The sequence below is a fragment of the Haliotis rufescens genome, unplaced genomic scaffold, assembly GCF_023055435.1.
Source record: "Haliotis rufescens isolate VD_foot unplaced genomic scaffold, xgHalRufe1.0.p SCAF_102, whole genome shotgun sequence".
NCBI lineage: Eukaryota > Metazoa > Mollusca > Gastropoda > Lepetellida > Haliotidae > Haliotis > Haliotis rufescens.
In genome coordinates this window covers 108,952-132,121 of record NW_025963783.1, presented here as the reverse complement: position 1 = coordinate 132,121, position 23,170 = coordinate 108,952, and the positions used below count along the sequence as shown (strand labels likewise).

The 23,170-nt window shown below is 42.8% G+C and overlaps 1 protein-coding gene across 1 annotated transcript in view; it reads left to right on the top strand.

The window, feature by feature from the left end:
• Positions 1 to 3,864, top strand: part of LOC124119687 (deoxynucleoside triphosphate triphosphohydrolase SAMHD1-like) — a 30,413-nt gene extending 26,549 nt beyond the window's left edge. Inside the window, exons 16-18 of the mRNA XM_048391921.1 lie at positions 537 to 638; positions 1,319 to 1,435; positions 1,588 to 3,864. Of these exons, the coding sequence (XP_048247878.1) occupies positions 537 to 638; positions 1,319 to 1,435; positions 1,588 to 1,632 (264 nt within the window). The 3' untranslated portion in view covers positions 1,633 to 3,864. The remainder of the gene's footprint in view (positions 1 to 536; positions 639 to 1,318; positions 1,436 to 1,587) is intronic.
• Positions 3,865 to 23,170: the final 19,306 nt, after the last annotated feature.

The following is a 23,170-nucleotide window of genomic DNA, read 5'->3' as shown; positions in this document are numbered from 1 at the left end:
ATCTATATTGGTCCTACTTCCCCTGCAGCTTTAACTGATATAAGCCATGGACATTTCACATATTCTTGGGATACATCATGCGAAGTCTTCACGCAGTATCATTAGGCTATTCGCCATCATCATCACCATCATCATCATCATCATCATCTTCCAGTGGCGTTTTGTGCTTTAGGTCATCTGGGTGCCTGGGGGTTGTCCTACATCGTTTTGATGACATAGTGTTGGTGCGATAATCTAAGAATAGCTGTCATGTTTGTTTCAAAATGTGTGGTTGGCCACAATTTCTAAAACATATATATTTATATGTATTAGTTGGAATCCACTGGAAGAAAAATCTTTGAATTCAGTCGTTTTGATTTCAGGCACATGCCTATTCTTTGTTCGTTTGTGTTAATTATCACCTGTAATAACTACATTAATTGAGGGACAATGGGTAAATTGAACTCACCAAATACACACTTAACGCCATCTCACGCTCTCCTATTCCCGATTTTGGAACGCCAAGATGGTTGGTTACATGTTGGTTTATTTTGTAGCTGATGTATTTCGATTATGGACAGAAAAAAGAGGACCCAATAACCAACGTTAGGTTTTATAAAAAATCAAACCCTGGAAAGGCTTTCCTATCGACAAAACAGGTATGCTACTCTTTGCTATTCTTGTCTTTGAATATTTTGATCTCACATTGTCATTTCCTTTACTGTAGCACAGGTAAGGTCGGAATGAAATACTTTCAGTGTGTGCAGTTTTAGATTCAAATTTTAAGCTATAATGTTGTGGATAGTTTGTTATCTTTTTGAGGTCCACGGCAGCTCGTTCCGAAGAGTGTTCTTCCATAGTGCGAGAAGCTTGTTCTACTGACTTGTTCACAGTTATTGCAATTTGTTGTGTGTATTTTTATTTTTTTTAACGCCGCACACAGCAATATGGTGGCGGCCTGTGAATAAATCGCGTCTGGACCACACAATTCAGTGATTGTCACCATGTGCATCAATCTACGCAATTGGGAAATATCATGCATGTACATCAACAAAGTATGTGAGCCTGACCACTCAATCACATTTGGGGCCTTTTACAACAAGACCAATTCCAAGCTGAATCTGAACGGGTATAGTTGTGGAAGGACGATATTATTCGAAACTTTTCATGGCATTATTTCCTGGAAAGTTGGCTGAGCGAGACCTTCATTGGGAATCAACACGTAACACATTTCGGACAATATCCAATCAATTCAATTGGTCAAGAAAGTTGTTTTTAACAAATTATCAAGTAATCCGTTGATATTGTTGATGAAATATTTATATTATTATTTTTTTAGAAATCACAGATGCTTCCTGCAGTATTTCAAGAACGTGCTGTTGCTATCTATTCCAAAGAGAAAGAGTTTGAAAAAGATATTGCTAGAAGTTTCAAACAGAGATGGCCAGATTCGGAGGTGATTTGGGCTGAACATTTTAAGTTATTCATCGTTTACATATTAAGAATCAATATGTTCTATGCATGGTTTCTGTTACACTATCATATTCGTACCAAATTTCACGTTTCTTAATTATGTTACCATTTCTCCCAAATCCATTGTTTTACCAGATCCCAGAAGAATATAACGGTGAACCTGAAGCCTCCAACCAATGAAGTGGGAATGCCGTTCGCTTGCAGCTCACGCGTGACGAGATAGCCGATTGCCTTCTCAGGTCCAAGTGCTATTTAGTGTGTAACAATTCACTCTACATATTCACTCTATATTATTCTATACTGATGGTATGTTAACGTAGTCATGGAATGGTACTAGACAGATGACTTGCTTGAGACACTGACCCCACCTCACATGAGGAAAATGACCAGGTTCATTGTGCCTTTGAAAGCACACTTGAATAGACTTCATGATAATAATATGTGTTCTTTTATGGTTCGTATAATATTGGACTCACATCTCGCTTCGTAAATTCAACTTTTTCCGAAGCTCATATTTTACTTCGACTTGTTACTGAGGTTCCAAGTAACTATAATAAATCGAACAGATAGTTTTATGCACATTATGACTGCAAAATCGCCTAGCCGGTACAAGAAATCCACTGCTAAAACACGAATGGGATCGAATAGTTGTGTGTGATCTTGAATTATATAAAATATGCGCTTAGCAGCTGTGAGCACGTATATCAATATACTAGTTACCATATAGACATATAGCAACTATAAAGTATTGAACATTTATTCTGCAATAAATATATATCCGAGGTAATGACATTATAACCGTTGAAATTTATACCATGAAAATTTGTCCGTCATCTTAACTGATCGATGATAAACACCTCAATTGTAACTCGTGTAAATCCAGCAATACAACAACTTCATATTATATCTCCTCCCGTTTTGATGAAAAGAAACGATTGGTTTGTATTAACTTGTAAAAGTATTTTACCAGCGAAACTGGTTGTTATAAGTCTTCGAGTAAACAATCTGCTAAGATTAAGGAAAAGCACAAAAAGAACAAGACATAGTTATTACTTCAGTTTTCGAATACCATGTACTGTGAGTACTAGTGTTACCTTCAAATCAGCATAATATAGACAGAGCACATATATATGCATAGACTTTGTAATTGCATACATTGGCCAATTAATGTACCGTTGAAAGGTAGTAGGTTAAATGAAATATGTTTAATGTAGAATGACACGCCTTCAATAATAACATTAGGCCCAGCAGAGAAATACAGTCAATGAACTTTTTGTATCAATAACTGTAGGGTATTCGTAATTGTATCTCATCTTATTGAAATGTAATATGTTCCCCAATTGTATATTTGTAATATTGCTGTAACATGTTGCATTTTGTTAACTTTTTTTTTCAAGAACGTGGGAAGTGGACAATGACAGGTGTGATTGGGTATTTGAACGGGTTAAAACGGCGATCCGGATTCGAATCCCCACATTGGTACAATGTGTAAAGCCCATGTCTGAATATTGCCGACCAATTTTTGTAATGCGATACAAGAACAACATTATGTTCGCGAAAAGATGAGCGTATCCTGTCCTACCGGTGGCATCCTCACCAACACACGCAGTCGATTGCTATCCTGAAAAGGTACACAGTCAAAATAGTGAATTGCATCGGACATCATTTTTGTCACTGATGCTTCAAATTTGGAAATGTCTCCGCATGTCTACCTAACCACTTTTTGAAAGCTTTTTTTAGGCCTTAAAAACTGTAACGTTGATCAAACACATTCTACCATTTTCTTATATTATTATTTATTATTATCTTATATTTCTTTTTTGACAATTTGTCCTGAACCTCTGAAGATAGATGCCTAAGTTTATCTGTGGTATCCATGTTTTGTACAAAAAAAACCCCAAAAGATCAAGGAATAATGTTTTTCCTTAAGTTTGTCATGTGGGACAGTGGTATACGAAGTTGAAAAATCATCACACGGATAGCTGATCAATTAGCATCACAGGGCAGGATCCCCTTAAATGTGTCTAAACCATTAATTACTGCCACCCTTCACCCTGCGATATCATAGGCGAAGCGGGAAAGGGTAAAGTTTCATAAGATGTTTGACGCTCAAAGGAAATCGCTTGATTTATAGCAACCTTTGATGTTTTACCTTTTCTTCGGCACAGATACCAGCCAGTATTACCAATGGAGTATCTCCTGGAAATCATACTTCCCTGTCACACCCTTGTTGTTTGAAGCTTTCATCTTTTTGCACCATGTGTTAGTCTGTTTGTCGTTCTATTTATATGTGTATAACTGTACCTGTATAACCCTGTCCTCTCCAGTTAACTGATAGCTTGATAAACGCACTTGTATCTGTACTTAAACTTCTCATTGAAATAATAAAGGAATTTGAAATCCACACGTCAACACGGTCTTCATTGATATTTTGAGACATATTTACATATCGTATTTCATTTAAGAATAGACTTCAATACAGTATTTGTTTGCGTTTATGAAGGTATATAGGTACAAAGCTGTGCACACTGTGTAAATCAGCATAATGGATGTCTGCAAAGTCTGCACAGCGGTTTGTACATTTATAACTCTGTAAACACAAGAATGGAAGTCGTTTTTCCTACAGTATCAGAAGACTTACTAAGTGCCATGAACAAGCATTTGTTAGCCACAAATGAACAGGAACATACTAGATAAACTAGAAGATGGTTCATTCTGTCAGGAACACAGACCTTCACAGAAGGCCATGTCTGGTGCAAAGTCAGTAGTCAGTTGTAACTGGAGGCATCTCGGAAAGGTGCCTTGTGGTAGTGTGAGCGTGAACGAGAGCAACCACACAGTGACAACGTTTGAATCTCCAATGAACTATGTGAACTTACAAGTCATCTACTCTGGTCTGCAACCCCCGCTTTACAGAACCCTTCCAGTCAGCTGGAGAAGACAACCACGAGAGGACGTGTTGTGATTCCCCGACGTTGACGTTGTGTATTTAATGCTCCTAATTACTCCATTATGATAGTGTTACGTGTTGGTTCCCAAACTGTAATGCTAAGACTAACCCAGAAGTTCAGATCTATATTGAGAAATCAGTGAATAGCCACCCAAGATCAATGAACAATCAACAAATTATACTGTAATACAACGGATACGTTTCACAATCATATAAGATAATACAATGGAGCAAATACACAGGAACTCTCTATTGGCTACTAAACAAAACCTTATGCACCTTATATATAATTGGAAAAAAGGAGGGTCCCTCGGCACGTTGCCAGTTTTGTTTACACTTGATTTTGTTTGAGGACTATTTCTGCATACTACGCTTATTGTCAAACACACGTCTCGCCATAGATACATTGTTCGATAGGCATTACTTCGAAGTTGACGGATGACAAGATAGTCACAATTTATGGATAACAACTTCTTTCATACTGTGAAAAGCGACGTTTCGGTATAGATCCAAAACCGGCAACGTGCCCAGGGACCCTCCTTTTCTCCTTTCATACTGTGAAAAGCGACGTTTCGGTATAGATCCCTATACCGAAACGTCGCTTTTCACAGTATGAAAGAAGTTGTTATCCATAAAATTGTGTCCATCTTGTCGCCATAGATAGACACAATTCTACACATTGTAGTCATCTTAATACAATTAATGTCCCATACTTACACATAATGCAATAAGAAAAGAAATGTCAAATAAATAGCTTCACATGTTAAAAATTACACCACTCGCAATCTACACTATACCACCAACAATCTACACTACACAACCCCCCATCTACACTACACCAACCACATTTTACACTACACCACCAACAATCTACACTACACCACCCTCAATCTACACTACACCAGCTACAATCTGCACTACACCACCCACAATCGAAACTATACCACCCAGAAACTGCACTACACCTACACTACAGCACCCACAATCTACACTACACCATCTACAATCCACACTACACTACCTACAATCTACACCACACCACCCACAATCTAAACTACACCACCAACAATCATCAGTACACCACCCACAATCTACACTACACCACCAACAATCTACACTACACCATCTACAATCCACACTACACTACCTACAATCTACACCACACCACCCACAATCTAAACAACACCACCAACAATCATCACTACACCACCCACAATCTACACCACACCTCCCACAATCTAAACTACACCACCACAATCTACACGTCAATACCCACAATCTACAATACACCACCCACAATCTACACTTCACCACCTACAATCTACACTACACCACCCACAATCTACACTACACCACCCACAATCATCACTACACCACCCACAATCTACACTTCACCACCCATAATCTACACTACACCACCCACAATCTACACTACACCACCCACAATCTACACTACACCACCCACAATCTACACTACACCACCCACAATCATCACTACACCACCCACAATCATCACTACACCACCCACAATCTACACTACACCACCCACAATCATCACTTCACCAACCACAATCTACACTACACCACCCACAATCTAAACTACACTACCAACAATCTACACTACACCACCCGCAATATACACTACACCATCCGCAATATACACTACACTAGCCACACTCATCACTACATCACCAACAATCTACACTACACCACCCACAATCTACACTACACCACCCACAATCTACACTACACCACCCACAATCTACACTACACCACCCACAATCATCACTACACCACCCACAATCTACACTACACCACCCACAATCATCACTACACCACCCACAATTTACACGACACCACCCACAATCTACACTACACCACCCACAATCATCACTACACCCCCATATTCTACATTACACCACCAACAATCCACACTACACCACCCAAAAACTACACTACACCACCCACAATCCACTCTACACCACCCACATTCTACACTACACCACGAACAATCCACACTACACCACCCACAAACTACACTACACCACCCACAATCTACACTACACAACCCACAAACTACACTACACCACCAACAATCTACACTACACAACCCATAAATCTACACTACACCACCCACAATCTACACTACACCACCCACATTCTACACTACACCACCAACAATCCACACTACACCACCCACAAACTACACTACACCACCCACAATCTACACTACACAACCCATAAATCTACACTACACCACCCACAATCCACACTACACCACCCACATTCTACACTACACCACCAACAATCCACACTACACCACCCGCAAACTACACTACACCACCCACAATCTACACTACACAACCTATAAATCTACACTACACCACCCACAATCTACACTACACCACCCACAATGTACACAACACCACCAAGAATCTACACTACACCACCCACAATCATCACTTCACCACCCACAATCTACACTACACCAACCACAATCTACACTACACAACCCACAATCTAAACTACACTATCCACAATCTACATTCCACCACCCACAATCTACACTACACCACCCACAATCGTCACTACACCACCCACAATCTACACTACACTAGCCACAATCATCACTACACCACCAACAATCTACACTACACCACCCACAATCTACACTACACCACCCACAATCATCACTACACCACCCACAATCATCACTACACCACAAACAATCTACACTACACCACCCACAATCATCACTACACCACCCACAATCTACACTACATCACCCACAATTTACACGACACCACCCACAATCTACACTACACCACCCACAATCACCACAACACCCCCATATTCTACACTACCCCACCCACAATCCACACTACCCCACCCACAAACTACACTACACCACCCACAATCCACTCTACACCACCCACATTCTACACTACACCACCAACAATCTACACTACACAACCCACAATCTACACTACACCACCCACAATCCACACTACACCACCCACATTCTACACTACACCACCCACAATCTACACTACACAACCAATAAATCTACACTACACCACCCACAATCCACTCTACACCACCCACATTCTACACTACACCACCAACAATCTACACTACACAACCCACAATCTACACTACACCACCCACAATCCACACTACACCACCCACATTCTACACAACACCACCCACAATCTACACTACACAACCAATAAATCTACACTACACCACCCACAATCTACACCAAATCAAGCACAATTTACACGACACCACCGAAAATCTACACTACACCACCCACAATCATAACTACACCACCAACAATCTACACTACACCACCCTCAATGTACACAACACCACCAAGAATCTACACTACACCACCCACAATCATCACTACACCACCCTCAATCTACACTACACCAACCACAATCTACACTACACAACCCACAATCTAAACTACACTATCCACAATCTACACTACACCCCCCACAACCATCACTACACCACCCACAATCTACACTACACCACCCACAATCTACACTACACCACTCACAATCATCACTACACCACCCACAATCATCACAACACCACCCACAATCTACACTACAACACCCACAATGATCACTACACCACCCACAATCTACACTACATCACCCACAATCAACACTTCACCACCCACAATCATCACTACACCCCCATATTCTACACTACACCACCCACAAACTACACTACACCACCCACAATCCACTCTACACCACCCACATTCTACACTACACCACCAACAATCTACACTACACAACCCACAATCTACACTACACCACCCACAATCCACTCTACACCACCAATATTCTACACTACCCCACCCACAATCTACACTACACAACCCATAAATCTACACTACACCACCCACAATCTACACTACACCACCCACAATCTACACCAAATCAACCACAATTTACACTACACCACCGATAATCTACACTACACCACCAACAATCATCACTACACCACCCACAATCTACACTACACTATCCACAATCTACACTACACCACCCACAATGTACACAACACCACCAAGAATCTACACTACACCACCCACAATCATCACTACACCACCAACAATCTACACTACACCAACCACAATCTACACTACACAACCCACAATCTAAACTACACTATCCACTATCTACATTCCACCAGCCACAATCATCACTACACCACCCACAATCTACATTACACCACCCACAGTCATCACTACACAACCCACAATCTACACTACACCACCCACAATCAACTCTACACCACCCACATTCTACACTACACCACCGAAAATCTACACTACACCACCCACAATCATCACTACACCACCCACAATCTACACTACACTATCCACAATCTACACTACACCACCCACAATGTACACAACACCACCAAGAATCTACACTACACCACCCACAATCATCACTACACCACCAACAATCTACACTACACCAACCACAATCTACACTACACAACCCACAATCTAAACTACACTATCCACTATCTACATTCCACCAGCCACAATCATCACTACACCACCCACAATCTACATTACACCACCCACAGTCATCACTACACAACCCACAATCTACACTACACCACCCACATTCTACACTACACCACCCACAATCCACACTACACCACCCACAATTATTATTTCTGATTTCTGAGTATTGAGGCATTAAAGGAGGCGCTCGTAAAATCTTAAGCTATAATTTTGTGGATAGGTTCTTATGTTTTTTAGGTCCACGGCAGCTCGTTTCGAAGAGTGTTCTTCCATCATGTGAGAAGCTTGTTCTACTGACTTGTTCACAGTTGTTGTAATTTGTTTTGTGTTTGTTTGTGGTTTAACGCCACACACAGCAATATGATGGCGGCCCGTAAATAAATCGCGTCTGGACCACACAATTGTCACCATGTGCATCGATCTATGCAATTGTGATACATCTCACATGCATGTACAAAGTATGCGAGCGTGACCACTCAATCACATTTAGTGGCCTTTTACGACAAGACCAATTCTAAGCTGAATCTGAACGGGTACAGTTGTGGAAGGACGATATTATTCGAGACTTTTCAAGGCATTATTTCCTGGAAAGTTGGCTGAGCGAGACCTATATTGGGAATCAACACGTAACACATTTCGGACAATATCCAATCTATTCAGTCAGTCAAGAAAGTTGTTTTTAACAAATTATCAAGTAATCCGTTGATATTGTTTATGAAATATTTGTTTAATTATTTTTTTTAGAAATCACAGATGCTTCCTGCAAAGTTTCAAGAACGTGCTGTTGCTATCCATTCCAAAGGGAAAGAGTTTGAGAAAGATATGGCTAGAATTTTCAAACAGACATGGACAGATTCGGAGGTAATTTGGGCTGAACATTTTAAATTATTCATCGTTTACATATTAAGAATCAATATGTTCTATCCATGGTTTCTGTTACACTATCATATTCGTACCATATTTCACGTTTCATAATTATGTTTCCATTTCTCCCAAATCCATTGTTTTAGATCCCAGAAGAATATTACGGTGAACCTGAAGCCTCCAACCAATGAAGTGGGAATGTCGTTACCCTTGCTGCTCACGCATGACGAGATAGCCGAATGCCTTCTCGGGTCCAAGTGCTATTTAGTGTGTAACAATTCACTCTACATATTCACTCTATATTATTCTATACTGATGTTATGTTAACGTAGTCATTGAATGGTACTAGACGGATCACTTGCTTGAGACACTGACCCCATCTCACATGAGGAAAATGACCCGGTTCATTGTGCCTTTGAAAGCACACTTGAATAGACTTCATGATCATAATATGTGTTCTTTTATGGTTTGTATAATATTGGACTCACATCTTGCTTCATAAATTCAACTTTTTTCGAAGCTCATATTTTACTTCGACTTGTTACTAAGGTTCCAAGTAACTATAATAAATCGAACAGATAGTTGTATGCACGTCTGCTAAATCTGTGGCATGATAGCCTAGCCGGTACAAGAAATCCACTGCTAAAACACGGATGGGATCGAATAGTTGTGTGTGATCTTGAATTAAATCAAATATGCGCTTAGCAGCTGTGAGCACGTGCATCAATATACTAGTTACCATATAGAGAAATATAGCAATACTATAAAGTATTGAACATTTATTCTGCAATAAATATATATCCGAGGTATGACCTTATAACCGTTCTGAAAGAAAGGCATAATACCATGAAAATTTGTCCGCCATCTTAATTGATCGATGATAAACACCACAAGTGTAACTCGTGTAAATCCAGCAATACAACAACTTCATATTATATCTCCTCCCGTTTTGATGAAAAGAAACGATGGTTTTGTAGTAACTTGTGAAAGTATTTTACCAGCGAAACTGGTTGTTATAAGTCTTCGAGTAAACAATCTGCTACGATTAAGGAAAAGCACAAATAGAACAAGGCATAGTTATTACTTCAGTTTTCGAATACCATGTACTGTGAGTACTAGTGTTACCTTCAAATCAGCATAATATAGACAGAGCACATATATATATGCAGAGACTTTGTAATTGTATACATTGGCCAATTAATGTACCGTTGAAAGGTAGTAGGTTAAATGAAATATGTTTAATGTAGAATGACACGCCTTCAATAATAACATTAGGCACAGCAGAGAAACACAGTAAATTAACTTTTGTATCAATAACTGTGGGGTATTCGTAATTATATCTCATCTTATTGAAATGTAATATGTTCCCCAATTGTATATTTGTAATATTGCTGTAACATGTTGCATTTTGTTAACTATTTTGTTCAAGAACGTGGGAAGTGGAAAATGACAGGTGTGATTGGGTATTTGAACGGGTTAAAACGGCGATCCGGATTCGAATCCCCACATTAGTACAATGTGTAAAGCCCATGTCTGAATATTGCCGACCAATTTTTGTAATGCGATACAAGAACAACATTAATGCGAAAACCTTTTGGCACTATTTTTGTTCTTAAATGTATCAAAACGACGGAGGCTCACTCAAGCACAAGTAGTTGTCCCCGATCAGTCCACGGTTCACAATCACACTGCCAAGCCCACATGACTCCATGTTTTTGGTCCAAATAAGTTGTTGTAATTCATATTTTGCTTTGGGTCTAAGGTTATCGCTTGCGTTGGGAATGGTGAGGCCACTCTGTTAGGTTTCCATACAAGAGATGACTATATATATCAAGCCTAAGGCTGATAAGCCCCAGAAGGTCATTAAATAAAAGCGACAAAACCCTTTCCATATTCATAAGAAATCTCTGCTATTAAGCAGAGACGATTGTACGACATTCAAATAGTGATGATACCAGGTGTTCGCGAAAAGATGAGCGTATCCTGTCCTACCGGTGGCATCCTCACCAACACACGCAGTCGATTGCTATCCTGAAAAGGTACACAGTCAAAATAGTGAATTGCATCGGACATCATTTTTGTCACTGATGCTTCAAATTTGGAAATGTCTCCGCATGTCTACCTAACCACTTTTTGAAAGCTTTTTTTAGGCCTTAAAAACTGTAACGTTGATCAAACACATTCTACCATTTTCTTATATTATTATTTATTATTATCATATATTTCTTTTTTGACAATTTGTCCTGAACCTCTGAAGATAGATGCCTAAGTTTATCTGTGGTATCCATGTTTTGTACAAAAAAAACCCCAAAAGATCAAGGAATAATGTTTTTCCTTAAGTTTGTCATGTGGGACAGTGGTATACGAAGTTGAAAAATCATCACACGGATAGCTGATCAATTAGCATCACAGGGCAGGATCCCCTTAAATGTGTTTAAACCATTAATTACTGCCACCCTTCACCCTGCGATATCATAGGCGAAGCGGGAAAGGGTAAAGTTTCATAAGATGTTTGACGCTCAAAGGAAATAGCTTGATTTATAGCAACCTTTGATGTTTTACCTTTTCTTCGGCACAGATACCAGCCAGTATTGCCAATGGAGTATCTCCTGGAAATCATACTTCCCTGTCACACCCTTGTTGTTTGAAGCTTCATCTTTTTGCACCATGTGTTAGTCTGTTTGTCGTTCTATTTATATGTGTATAACTGTACCTGTATAACCCTGTCCTCTCCAGTTACTGGTCGTTTGATAAACGCACTTGTATCTGTACTTAAACTTCTCATTGAAATAATAAAGGAATTTGAAATCCATACGTCAACACAGTCTTCATTGATGTTTGGAGACATATTTACATGTCGTGTTTCATTTAAGAATAGACTTCAATACAGTATTTGTTTGCGTTTATGGAGGTATATAGGTACAAAGCTGTGTAAATCAGCATAATGGATGTCTGCAAAGTCTGCACAGCGGTTTGTACATTTATAACTCAGAAAACTCTGTATCAGAAAACTTACTAAGTGCCATGAACAAGCATTTATTGGCCACAAATGAACAGGAACATACAAGATAAACCAGAATATGGTTCATTCTGTCAGGAACACAGACCTTCACAGGAGGTCATGTGTGGTGCAAATTCAGTAGTCAGTTGTAGCTGGAGGGGATTGCCTAAAAGTCGGGCCAAGAAAAGTCGGACCGGGCCGGGCCAGCGGGGAAAACTAAAAATGGACTGCAGAATAATAAAACGAAACGTGCATATCTAGGCGGATCTCAATTGTCCAGAAACGTATAATTTTGCTCATTTAATTGAGTTTGAATCAAAATGCATCTTCAGCAATGTAATAAACTGATAATTATAGCTACATACCGAGAATCCATACCGAAAAGTCAGTGTCTTGACTGTGTCTTTTCTTTGATGAGAAGGTTTCTCACCGACGTGTTTGGCATCCCTAATTAACCTTTACTAATTCACGTTAAACCAACACAGGATGTTTTCTGCAAGTGGATATTCGCGAATGTCATAGGGCTGACACGACACGTGTTAATAACTGTCAAAGCGCTTCTAAAATTACAACACATACTTTACATCTATAGACTAGTATAAAATATACCTACATAACACTTTAGTGTCTCATATTGCAGTAGCAAACAAGGTGCTCAAAAGTGAAGCCCTTTTCCCTCTACATTCTCTCTATCAGAAGTGTTTGGCTTGTGTTGGGTCCGACTTGGCCCGGGCGGTCAAAATCTACTTTAAACACACAGATGTATCTTCAAATGTGTTTACATCTGTAGATTAGTGTGCTATCTACCTATATATTACTTTATAATGTCACGGTACATCGTATTTAAAGAAAACAAGGGACTCAAAGTGAAGCCCTTTTCCCTCTACATTCTCAACATAGTCTCTATCAGAAGTGTTTGGCTTGTCTTGGGTCCGACTTTGCCGGGGCAGTCAAAATCTACTTTAAACACACAGATGTATCTTCAAATGTGTTTACATCTGTAGATTAGTGTGATATCTACCTATATATTACTTTATAATGTCACGGTACATCGTATTTAAAGAAAACAAGGGGCTCAAAGTGAAACAATTTTACTGTATTTTCTTAAGACAATCTATGTCAGAAGTGTTCGGTACGACTTGGCCCGGGCTGTCAAAATCAACTTAAACCTCACAGATGTATCATCAAATGGATTCACATCTTTAGATTAGTATTATATCTACCTAAATACCCCTTTATAGTGTCTCAGATCGCTGTACTTAAAGAAAACAAGGTGCTCAAAGTGAAGCCCTTTTCCCTCTACATTCTCAACATAGTCTCTATCAGAAGTGGAGGCATCTCCGAAAGGTGCCTTGTGGTAGTGTGAGCGTGAACGAGAGCAAACACACAGTGACACTATGTGAACTTACAAGTCATCTACTCTGGTCTGCAACCCCAGCTAGCTTTACAGAACCCTTCCAGTCAGCTGGAGAAGACAAATACAAGAGGACGTGTTGTGAACCTGTAGAATATTGATTTGTTTCAGCGGATAATTGAATGTTATTCCCTGACGTTGGCGTTGTGTATTTAATGCTCCTAATTACTCCATTATGATAGTGTTACGTGTTGGTTCCGAAACTGTTACGCTAAGACTAACCCAGAAGTTCAGACCTATATTGAGAAATCAGTGAATGGCCACCCAAGATCAATGAACAATCAACAAATTATACTGAAATACAACGGATACGTTTCACAATCCTACAAGGTAATACAATGGAGCAAATACACAGGAACTCTCTATTGGTCACTAAACAAAACCTTATGCACCTTATATATGATTGGAGAAAAGGAGGGTCCCTCGGCACGTTGTCGGTTTTGTTTACACTTGATTTTGTTTGACAACTATTTCTGAATGCAACGCTTATTGTCAAACACACTTCTCGCCATAGATAGATTACACAGTTCTACACATTCTAGTCATCTTAATCCAACTATGTCCCATACTTACACATTATGCAATAAGAAAATAAATGTCAAATAAATAGCTTCACATGTTATAAACTACAGAGGCCAGATATCAAAACCAGATTGTTTTCTAGTTTGTGTACTGGGCGTTCAGCATTTTCAATGGGAGAAAACGAGGCATAATCGGCGACATCTGTGTCTTCAAGTTTGCAAAAAAATATAGATATTACGGATATTTCATTAACTTGATCGTTTAACTCCATGTATTATGTATACGGTTTCGTGACAATAGGAAGCTGACACGAAATATTAATCACTGTTGAAAATGGTGTGTGTCATTGTTCACATTTCACTGATGTGGCGTTGACTTTTGAGTCTCGAAACAGCTTAAATAATGTTCTCCTCAATTAAAAGTAACAATGGACGTTATTCTCGTGGTGTATACATGACACCAGCATTGATGAAAATGCTAAGTAAAATATTTAACCACCCGTTCTAGCTTTTTGTCAATAGTTTTTGTGTCCGCCATGTTTGTTTGTCGACTGGAGGCTGCCATTAAGCACTATACCAGCCGCAATGTACACTACACCACCTAAAATCTGCACTTCACATACACAACACCACCCACAATGTACACTACAACACCCGCAATGTACACTATATCGTCAACAATGTTCACTATACAACACCCGATGTACACTAAGCCACCCACAATCGAAACTATACCAGCCACAATCTACACTACACCACCCGCAATCTACACTACACCACCCGCAATCTACACTACACCACCGGCAATCTACACTGTACCACCTACAAATCTACACTACACCACCCACAATCTACACTACACCACCCACAATTTACACTACACCACCAACAATCTACACTTCACCACCCACAATCTACACTACACTACCAACAATCTACACTACACTACCCACAATCTACACTACAACAGCTACAATCTACACTACACCACCCACAATCTACACTAAACCACCCAGAATCGAAACTATACCACCCAGAAACTGCACTTCACCTACACTACAGCAACCCATGCTTGCCGTAAAATGCGACTATGCTTGTCGTAAGAGGCGACTAACGGGATCGGGTGGTCAAGCTCACTGACTTGGTTGATACATGTCATCGGTCTTATTTGCGTGGATCGATGCTCATGATATTAATCACTTGATTGTCTGGTCCAGACTCGATTATTTACAGACCGCCGTCAAATAGCTGGAATATTGCTGAGTGAGGCGTTCAACAACAAACCAACCAACCACCCAACTGAAGTCCCCGAGTTTCATCATAAGCTGAGTCAGCTGCAAAAGAAATGTGTGGGTCGAGACATCAAAACGGCCCGCACCCCCACGGTTTGCAAAACAAATATATTTCATCAACGTTTTTTTACTTATTAGCAGCAGAATCTCATATCGTTATTATCAATTTCAATAAAATCAGTAAATGCATGATCGCGTCGGTGAATTTTCTGGTCCATGAATAATTTTGTTTGTCTGGTTTGTATACAGACCAATATCGCATGGCAGGAGTGCTGCTGTGCGTCGTATACTTAAGGCAACAGGCACTTTCGTATTCATGCAAATTGTTTGAGTGGTTGGTGTTACTGGTGGGGCAGGACATGCTTCCCCTTTTCGCGAGCACCTGATGCCATCATTGATTTTCATTGGTATTGTCATATAGCTTCCACATGTATTTAGCCCTTTATGCCAAATGGAATCTGTTTCAAGACTGTTTATGACGTTTTATATTTTCATCAAAAATAAAATTAACTATCATGTTTAATTATCTAGATCTCTTCAAAGATTCCATTAGAATTGTATGTGTGAGATGGCTCTGTGAACATGTTTAGAATCGCGAAGGGGATGTAATGTATTATTGACTTCAGTTGGCTTCGACTGAGGTGTTTATCCCCGGTCACCTTGCGAGACAAACCCACATTCAGGAGCCTTTTGCTCGTAACATGAATGGCTCTTGTCATCCCTTCAAATCATATATTATTTATGAAAGAGCGGCCAAAGGTCCTTCAGGTATTCTCTACCAACTTGAAACAATTAAGTAACTTAGTCAATTTAATGTTTGAAATCACTGGAGGATGAAACATCCTATGCTTGATCCCACCACTTGAATTTGGTCAAGTTGTCAGAATCCGATTTTTTAGTACGTTTGCCATGTCAGCCACACTTTAAATCTCCTTCACTTAGTGTATGTCTTGCTCAAAATGTACTTAAATCTATCAAGATGTATTTTTGGATCTGTAAACCTCTTGTCCTCAAGGGGGCACGGGTGGCCCAGGTGGCCCAGTCGGCTAAGGCGCCGCGATTCGCTGTGCAGAGTTGCGTCCCTTGGGCACGCCAGAAACCTATGATTGCTGGTTCGGATCCCGGTTCGGATCCCATACCCGTGCTCGAGGGTTTCACCGAAATGGTAAACGTCTAAGAATTAATGCAAAGGTATGTTTTTTTACCAAATCTGAAACAATTTCGGTTTGCAACAGATAAAAGACTCCTGTAAGTGTTCAAATGGTTTAATTTGACATACTGACTTCAGAAAATGCGTGATGTCATGTAAAAACATGAACATGCCATAATGTAAATCTACAAATCAATAGCGTGTGTGTCCACCTCTGGTTGCAATGCAAGCAACACATCGTCTCATGGAATGGACCAGGCGTCGCACAAAGTCCTGTGGGATATCTGTCCATATCTGCTGGAGCATGTTTCGAAGTTCCTTGAGTGCCTGTGGAACAGGTGGTTGACGTCGAAGGCGCCGATCCATCTCATCCCACATGTGCTCGATTGGTGAAAGATCAGGGGAGCGAGCCGGCCAGGGGATGACATTCACGTTGTTTTGTTGAAGAGAATCCTGAACAAGTCGAGCAATATGAGACCGTGCGTTGTCATGTTGAAAGGTAATGCCTGGGCCTTGACGACGCAAAAACGGTAGAACAACAGGGCCGATAATCTCGTCGCGGTAGCCAATGGCTCGCAGACGCTCATTTTCGGACAGGCGTGGCATTTCGTAATGTTGAATAATTGTGTAATTTTGTTCTTTTTTCTGAGTGGTTATTCTCAGCCCGATATTGAACAATGCATATGGAATCCTGTTAACGCACATGTTTTTATATCCATTCTTTGGTAGTGAAATGCATAGGGGTTGCATAAAAGTCAACTTTTGCATGGAATGCATGCTTTTCTGTAGCAGTTGCGTTTATGTGACTTGATTCCATACATGTACTACAATATTGAAAACCAAACTTCACTTATTTGAAAAATACACTGAAGTATTGGTGTCACAGGAACTGTTGTTGTTGAGTATAAAACGTATAAATTAATTGAGCATCATCACCGTATCAACAATCGAGGTCAGTTGATCTCCACAATCAAATCAACTACTAAAGTCAATCGAATTCTATCACCAAATCAACTTAGTCACAGGCACCTGAGTAAAATATATTCTCTCAGAAAAGAAATACATCGGTTCAAAAAAATCATACCAAGTGGAAGGGTTATATACATTTATACACACGCTGAAGAGAGAGCAGGTACACACAGGGACAACAACTAACATATTGGTGTCACAGGAACTATTGTCGTTGAGTATATATCATGAATCACTGTCAAATAGTGATTGTACCTTGTGTTAGCGAAAAGGTTGGCGTATTCTGCTCAACTGATGACATCTATTGAAAACACAAACAGAGACGAGTCTGTTGTGGCATATTCAGATTTGTGCATAAAGAATTTGAGCGACAAAAACCCTGCACAAAATTGGTTGACAAGAGGGATTACTTCATTTTTCAAAAAGTATACTTTCCCGCACCACCCTTGCGTACTCACACATCACAAGTTTTGAGGTACAATCGATAGCATGCTCTATCTATAAACCGACAACACTCCCAGTCAGTCGCCCGTCTACATCCGTCAGCCCTCTCAGTTTCATCATCCGACCCTCTCAGCCTACACCGTCCAACCCTCTCAGTTCACACCTTCCAACCTTCTCATCCTACACCATTTAACCCTTTTAGTCTACGACCTCCAGGTCCCTCAGTCCACACCCTCCAACCCTCTCAGTCTTCACCGTCCAACCCTCTCAGTCTACACCATCTAACCCTCTCAGTCTACACCCTCAAACCCTCTCTGTCTACACCGTCCAACCCTCTCAGTATATACCCACCAACCGTCTCAGTCTACACCGTCCAACCCTCTCAGTCTTCACCGTCCAACCCTCTCAGCCTACACCCTCCAACCCTCTCAGTCTACACTCTCCAAGCCTCTCAGTCTACACCCTCCAACCCTCTCAGTCTACATTCTACAAGCCTCTCAGTCTACACCCTCCAACCCCATCAGGCTACGCCGTTCAAACCTCTCAGCCTACACTCTCCAACCCTCTCAGTCTATACCCTCCAACCCTCTCAGTCTACACCGTCCAACCCTATCAGCCTACACCCTCGAACCCTCTCAGCCCACACCGTCCAACCCTCTCAGCCTACACCGTCCAACCCACTCAGGCTATACCGTTCAAACCTCTCAGCCTACACCCTCCAACCCTATCAGCCTACACCGTCCAACCATCTCAATCTACACCCTCCAACCCTCTCAGTCTACACCGTCCAACCCTCTCAGTCTTCACCGTCCAACTCTCTCAGTCTACACCGTCCAACCCTCTCAGCCTACACCGCCGAAACCTCTCAGTCTACACGTACAACCCTCTCATTCTTCACCGTCCAACCCTCTCAGCCTACACCGTCCAACCATCTCAGTCTACACCCTCCAACCCTCTCAGTCTACACCGTCCAACCCTCTCAGCCTACACCCTCCAACCATCTCAGTCTACACCCTCCAACCCTCTCAGTCTACACCGTCCAATCCTCTCAGTCTACACCCTCCAACCCTCTCAGTCTATACCGTCCAACCCTCTCAGTCTACACCGTCCAACCATCTCAGTCTACACCCTCCAACCCTCTCAGTCTACACCCTCCAACCCTCTCAGTCTACACCCTGCAACCCTCTCAGCCAACACCCTCCAAGCCTCTCAGTCCACACCCTCCAACCCTCTCAGTCCACTACGTCCAACCCTCTCAGTCTACACTGTCCAACCCTCTCAGTCTAAACCGTCAATTCCTCTCAGTCTACACCGTCCAACCCTCTCAGTCTTCACCCTGCAACCCTCTCAACCTACACCCTCCAACCCTCTCAGCCTACACCCTCCAACCCTTTAAGTCTATACCCTCCATCCCTCTCAGTCTACACCGTCCAACCCTATCTGCCTACATCCTCGTACCCTCTCAGTCTACACCGTCCAACCCTCTCAGCCTACACCGTCCAACCATCTCAGTCTACATCGTCCAACCCTCTCAGTCTACACCGTCCAACCCTCTCAGTCTTCACCCTGCAACCATTTCAGCCTACACCCTCCAACCCTCTCAGCCTACAACCTCCAACCCTTTAAGGCTATACCCTCCATCCCTCTCAGTCTACACCGTCCAACCCTATCTGCCTACATCCTCGTACCCTCTCAGTCTACACCGTCCAACCCTCTCAGCCTACACCGTCCAACCATCTCAGTCTACACCATCCAACCCGCTCAGTCTACACCGTCCAACCCTCTCAGTCTTCACCGTCCAACTCTCTCAGTCTACACCGTCCAACCTCTCAGGCAACACCGTCCAACCCTCTCAGTCTACAACCTCCAACCCTCTCAGTCTTCACCCTCCAACCCTCTCAGTCTTCACCGTCCAACCCTCTCAGTCTTCACCGTCACACCCTCTCAGGCAACACCCTCCAACCCTCTCAGGCTACACCGTCCAACCCTCTCAGTCTACAACCTCCAACACTATCAGTCTACACCGTCCAACCCTCTCAGTCTTCACCGTCCAGTACTCTCAGTCTTCACCGTCACACCCTCTCAGGCAACACCCTCCAACCCTCTCAGTCTTCACCGTCCAACCCTCTCAGTCTTCACCGTCCATCTCTCTCAGTCTACATCGTCCAACCCTTTCAGTCTACAACCTCCAAACCGGCTCAGTCTACAACCTTCAACTATCTCAGTCTACACCCTCCAACAATCTGAGTCTACACCGTCCAACCCTCTCAGTCTTCACCGTCCAACCCTCTCAGTCTTCACCGTCCAACCCGCTCAATCTACACCCCCCAACCCTCTCAGTCTACACCTTCCAACCCTCTCAGTCTTCACCGTCCAACACTCTCAGTCATCACCGTCCAACCCTCTCAGGCAACACCCTGCAACCCTCTCAGCCTACATCCTCCAAGCCTCTCAGTCCACACCGTCTAACCCTCTCAGTCCACTACGTCCAACCCTCTCAGTCTACACCGTCAATTCCTCTCAGTCTACACCGTCCAACCCTCTCAGTCTTCACCCTGCAACCCACTCAGCCTGCACCCTCCAAGCCTCTCAGTCCACACCGTCCAACCCTCTCAGTCTACACCGTCCAACCCTCTCAGTCTTCACGGTCCAACTCTCTCAGTCTACACCGTCCAACCCTTTCAGTCTACAACCTCCAACCCGTTCAGTCTCCATCCTCCAACCATCTCAGTCTTCACCGTCCAACTCTCTCAGTCTACACCCTGCAACCCTCTCAGCCAACACCCTCCAAGCCTCTCAGTCCAAACCCTCCAACCCTCTCAGTCCACTGCGTCCAACCCTCTCAGTCTACACTGTCCAACCCTCCAAGTCTACACCGTCAATTCCTTTCAGTCTACACCGTCCAACCCTCTCAGTCTTCACCCTGCAACCCTCTCAGCCTACACCCTCCAACCCTCTCAGCCTACACCCTCCAACCCTTTAAGTCTATACCCTCCATCCCTTCCAGTCTACACCGTCCAACCCTATCTGCCTACATCCTCGTACCCTCTCAGTCTACACCGTCCAACCCTCTCAGCCTACACCGTCCAACCATCTCAGTCTACACCGTCCAACCCTCTCAGTCTACACCGTCCAACCCTCTCAGTCTTCCCCGTCCAACTCTCTCAGTCTACACCGTCCAACCCTCTCAGGCAACACCGTCCAACCCTCTCAGTCTACAACCTCCAACCCTCTCAGTCTACACCCTCCAACCCTCTCAGTCTTCACCGTCCAACCCTCTCAGTTTTCACCGTCACACCCTCTCAGGCAACACCCTCCAACCCTCTCAGGCTACACCGTCCAACCCTCTCAGTCTACAACCTCCAACCCTCTCAGTCTTCACCGTCCAACCCTCTCAGTCTTCACCGTCCAGTACTCTCAGTCTTCACCGTCACACCCTCTCAGGCAACACCCTCCAATCCTCTCTGGCTACACCGTCCAACCCTCTCAGTCTTCACCGTCCAACCCTCTCAGTCTTCACCGTCCATCTCTCTCAGTCTACACCGTCCAACCCTTTCAGTCTACAACCTCCAAACCCGCTCAGTCTACAACCTTCAACTATCTCAGTCTACACCGTCCAACAATCTGAGTCTACACCGTCCAACCCTCTCAGTCTTCACCGTCCAACCCTCTCAGTCTTCACCGTCCAACCCGCTCAATCTACACCCCCCAACCCTCTCAGTCTACACCTTCCAACCCTCTCAGTCTTTACCGTCCAACCCTGTCAGTCTACACCGTCCAACCCGCGCAGTCTACACTCCCCAACCCTCTCAGTCTTCACCGTCCAACCATCTCAGTCCACTACGTCCAACCCTCTCAGTCTACACCTTCCAACCCTCTCAGTCTTCACCTTCCAACCCTCTCAGTCATCACCGTCCTACCCTCTCAGGCAACACCATCCAACCCTCTCAGTCTACAACCTCCAACCCTCTCAGTGTTCACCCTCCAACCCTCTCAGTCGTCACCGTCCAACTCTCTCAGTCGTCACCGTCACACCCTCTCAGGCAACACCCTCCAACCCTCTCAGGCTACACCGTCCAACCCACTCAGTCTTCACCTTCCAACCCTCTCAGTCTACACCGTCCAACCCTTTCAGTCTATAACCTCCAAGCCTCTCAGTCTACACCTTCCAACCCTCTCAGTCTTCACCTTCCAACCCTCTCAGTCATCACCGTCCTACCCTCTCAGGCAACACTATTCAACCCTCTCAGTCCACAACCTCCAACCCTCTCAATCTTCACGTCCAACCCTCTCAGTCGTCACCGTCCAACTCTCTCAGTCGTCACCGTCACACCCTCTCAGGCAACACCCTCCAACCCTCTCGGCTACACCGTCCAACCCACTCAGTCTTCACCTTCCAACCCTCTCAGTCTACACCGTCCAACCCTTTCAGTCTATAACCTCAAAGCCTCTCAGTCTACAACCTCCAACCATCTCAGTCTACACCCTCCAACTCTCTCAGTCTACACGGTCCAGCCCTCTCAGTCTACACCCTGCAACCCTCTCAGCCTAC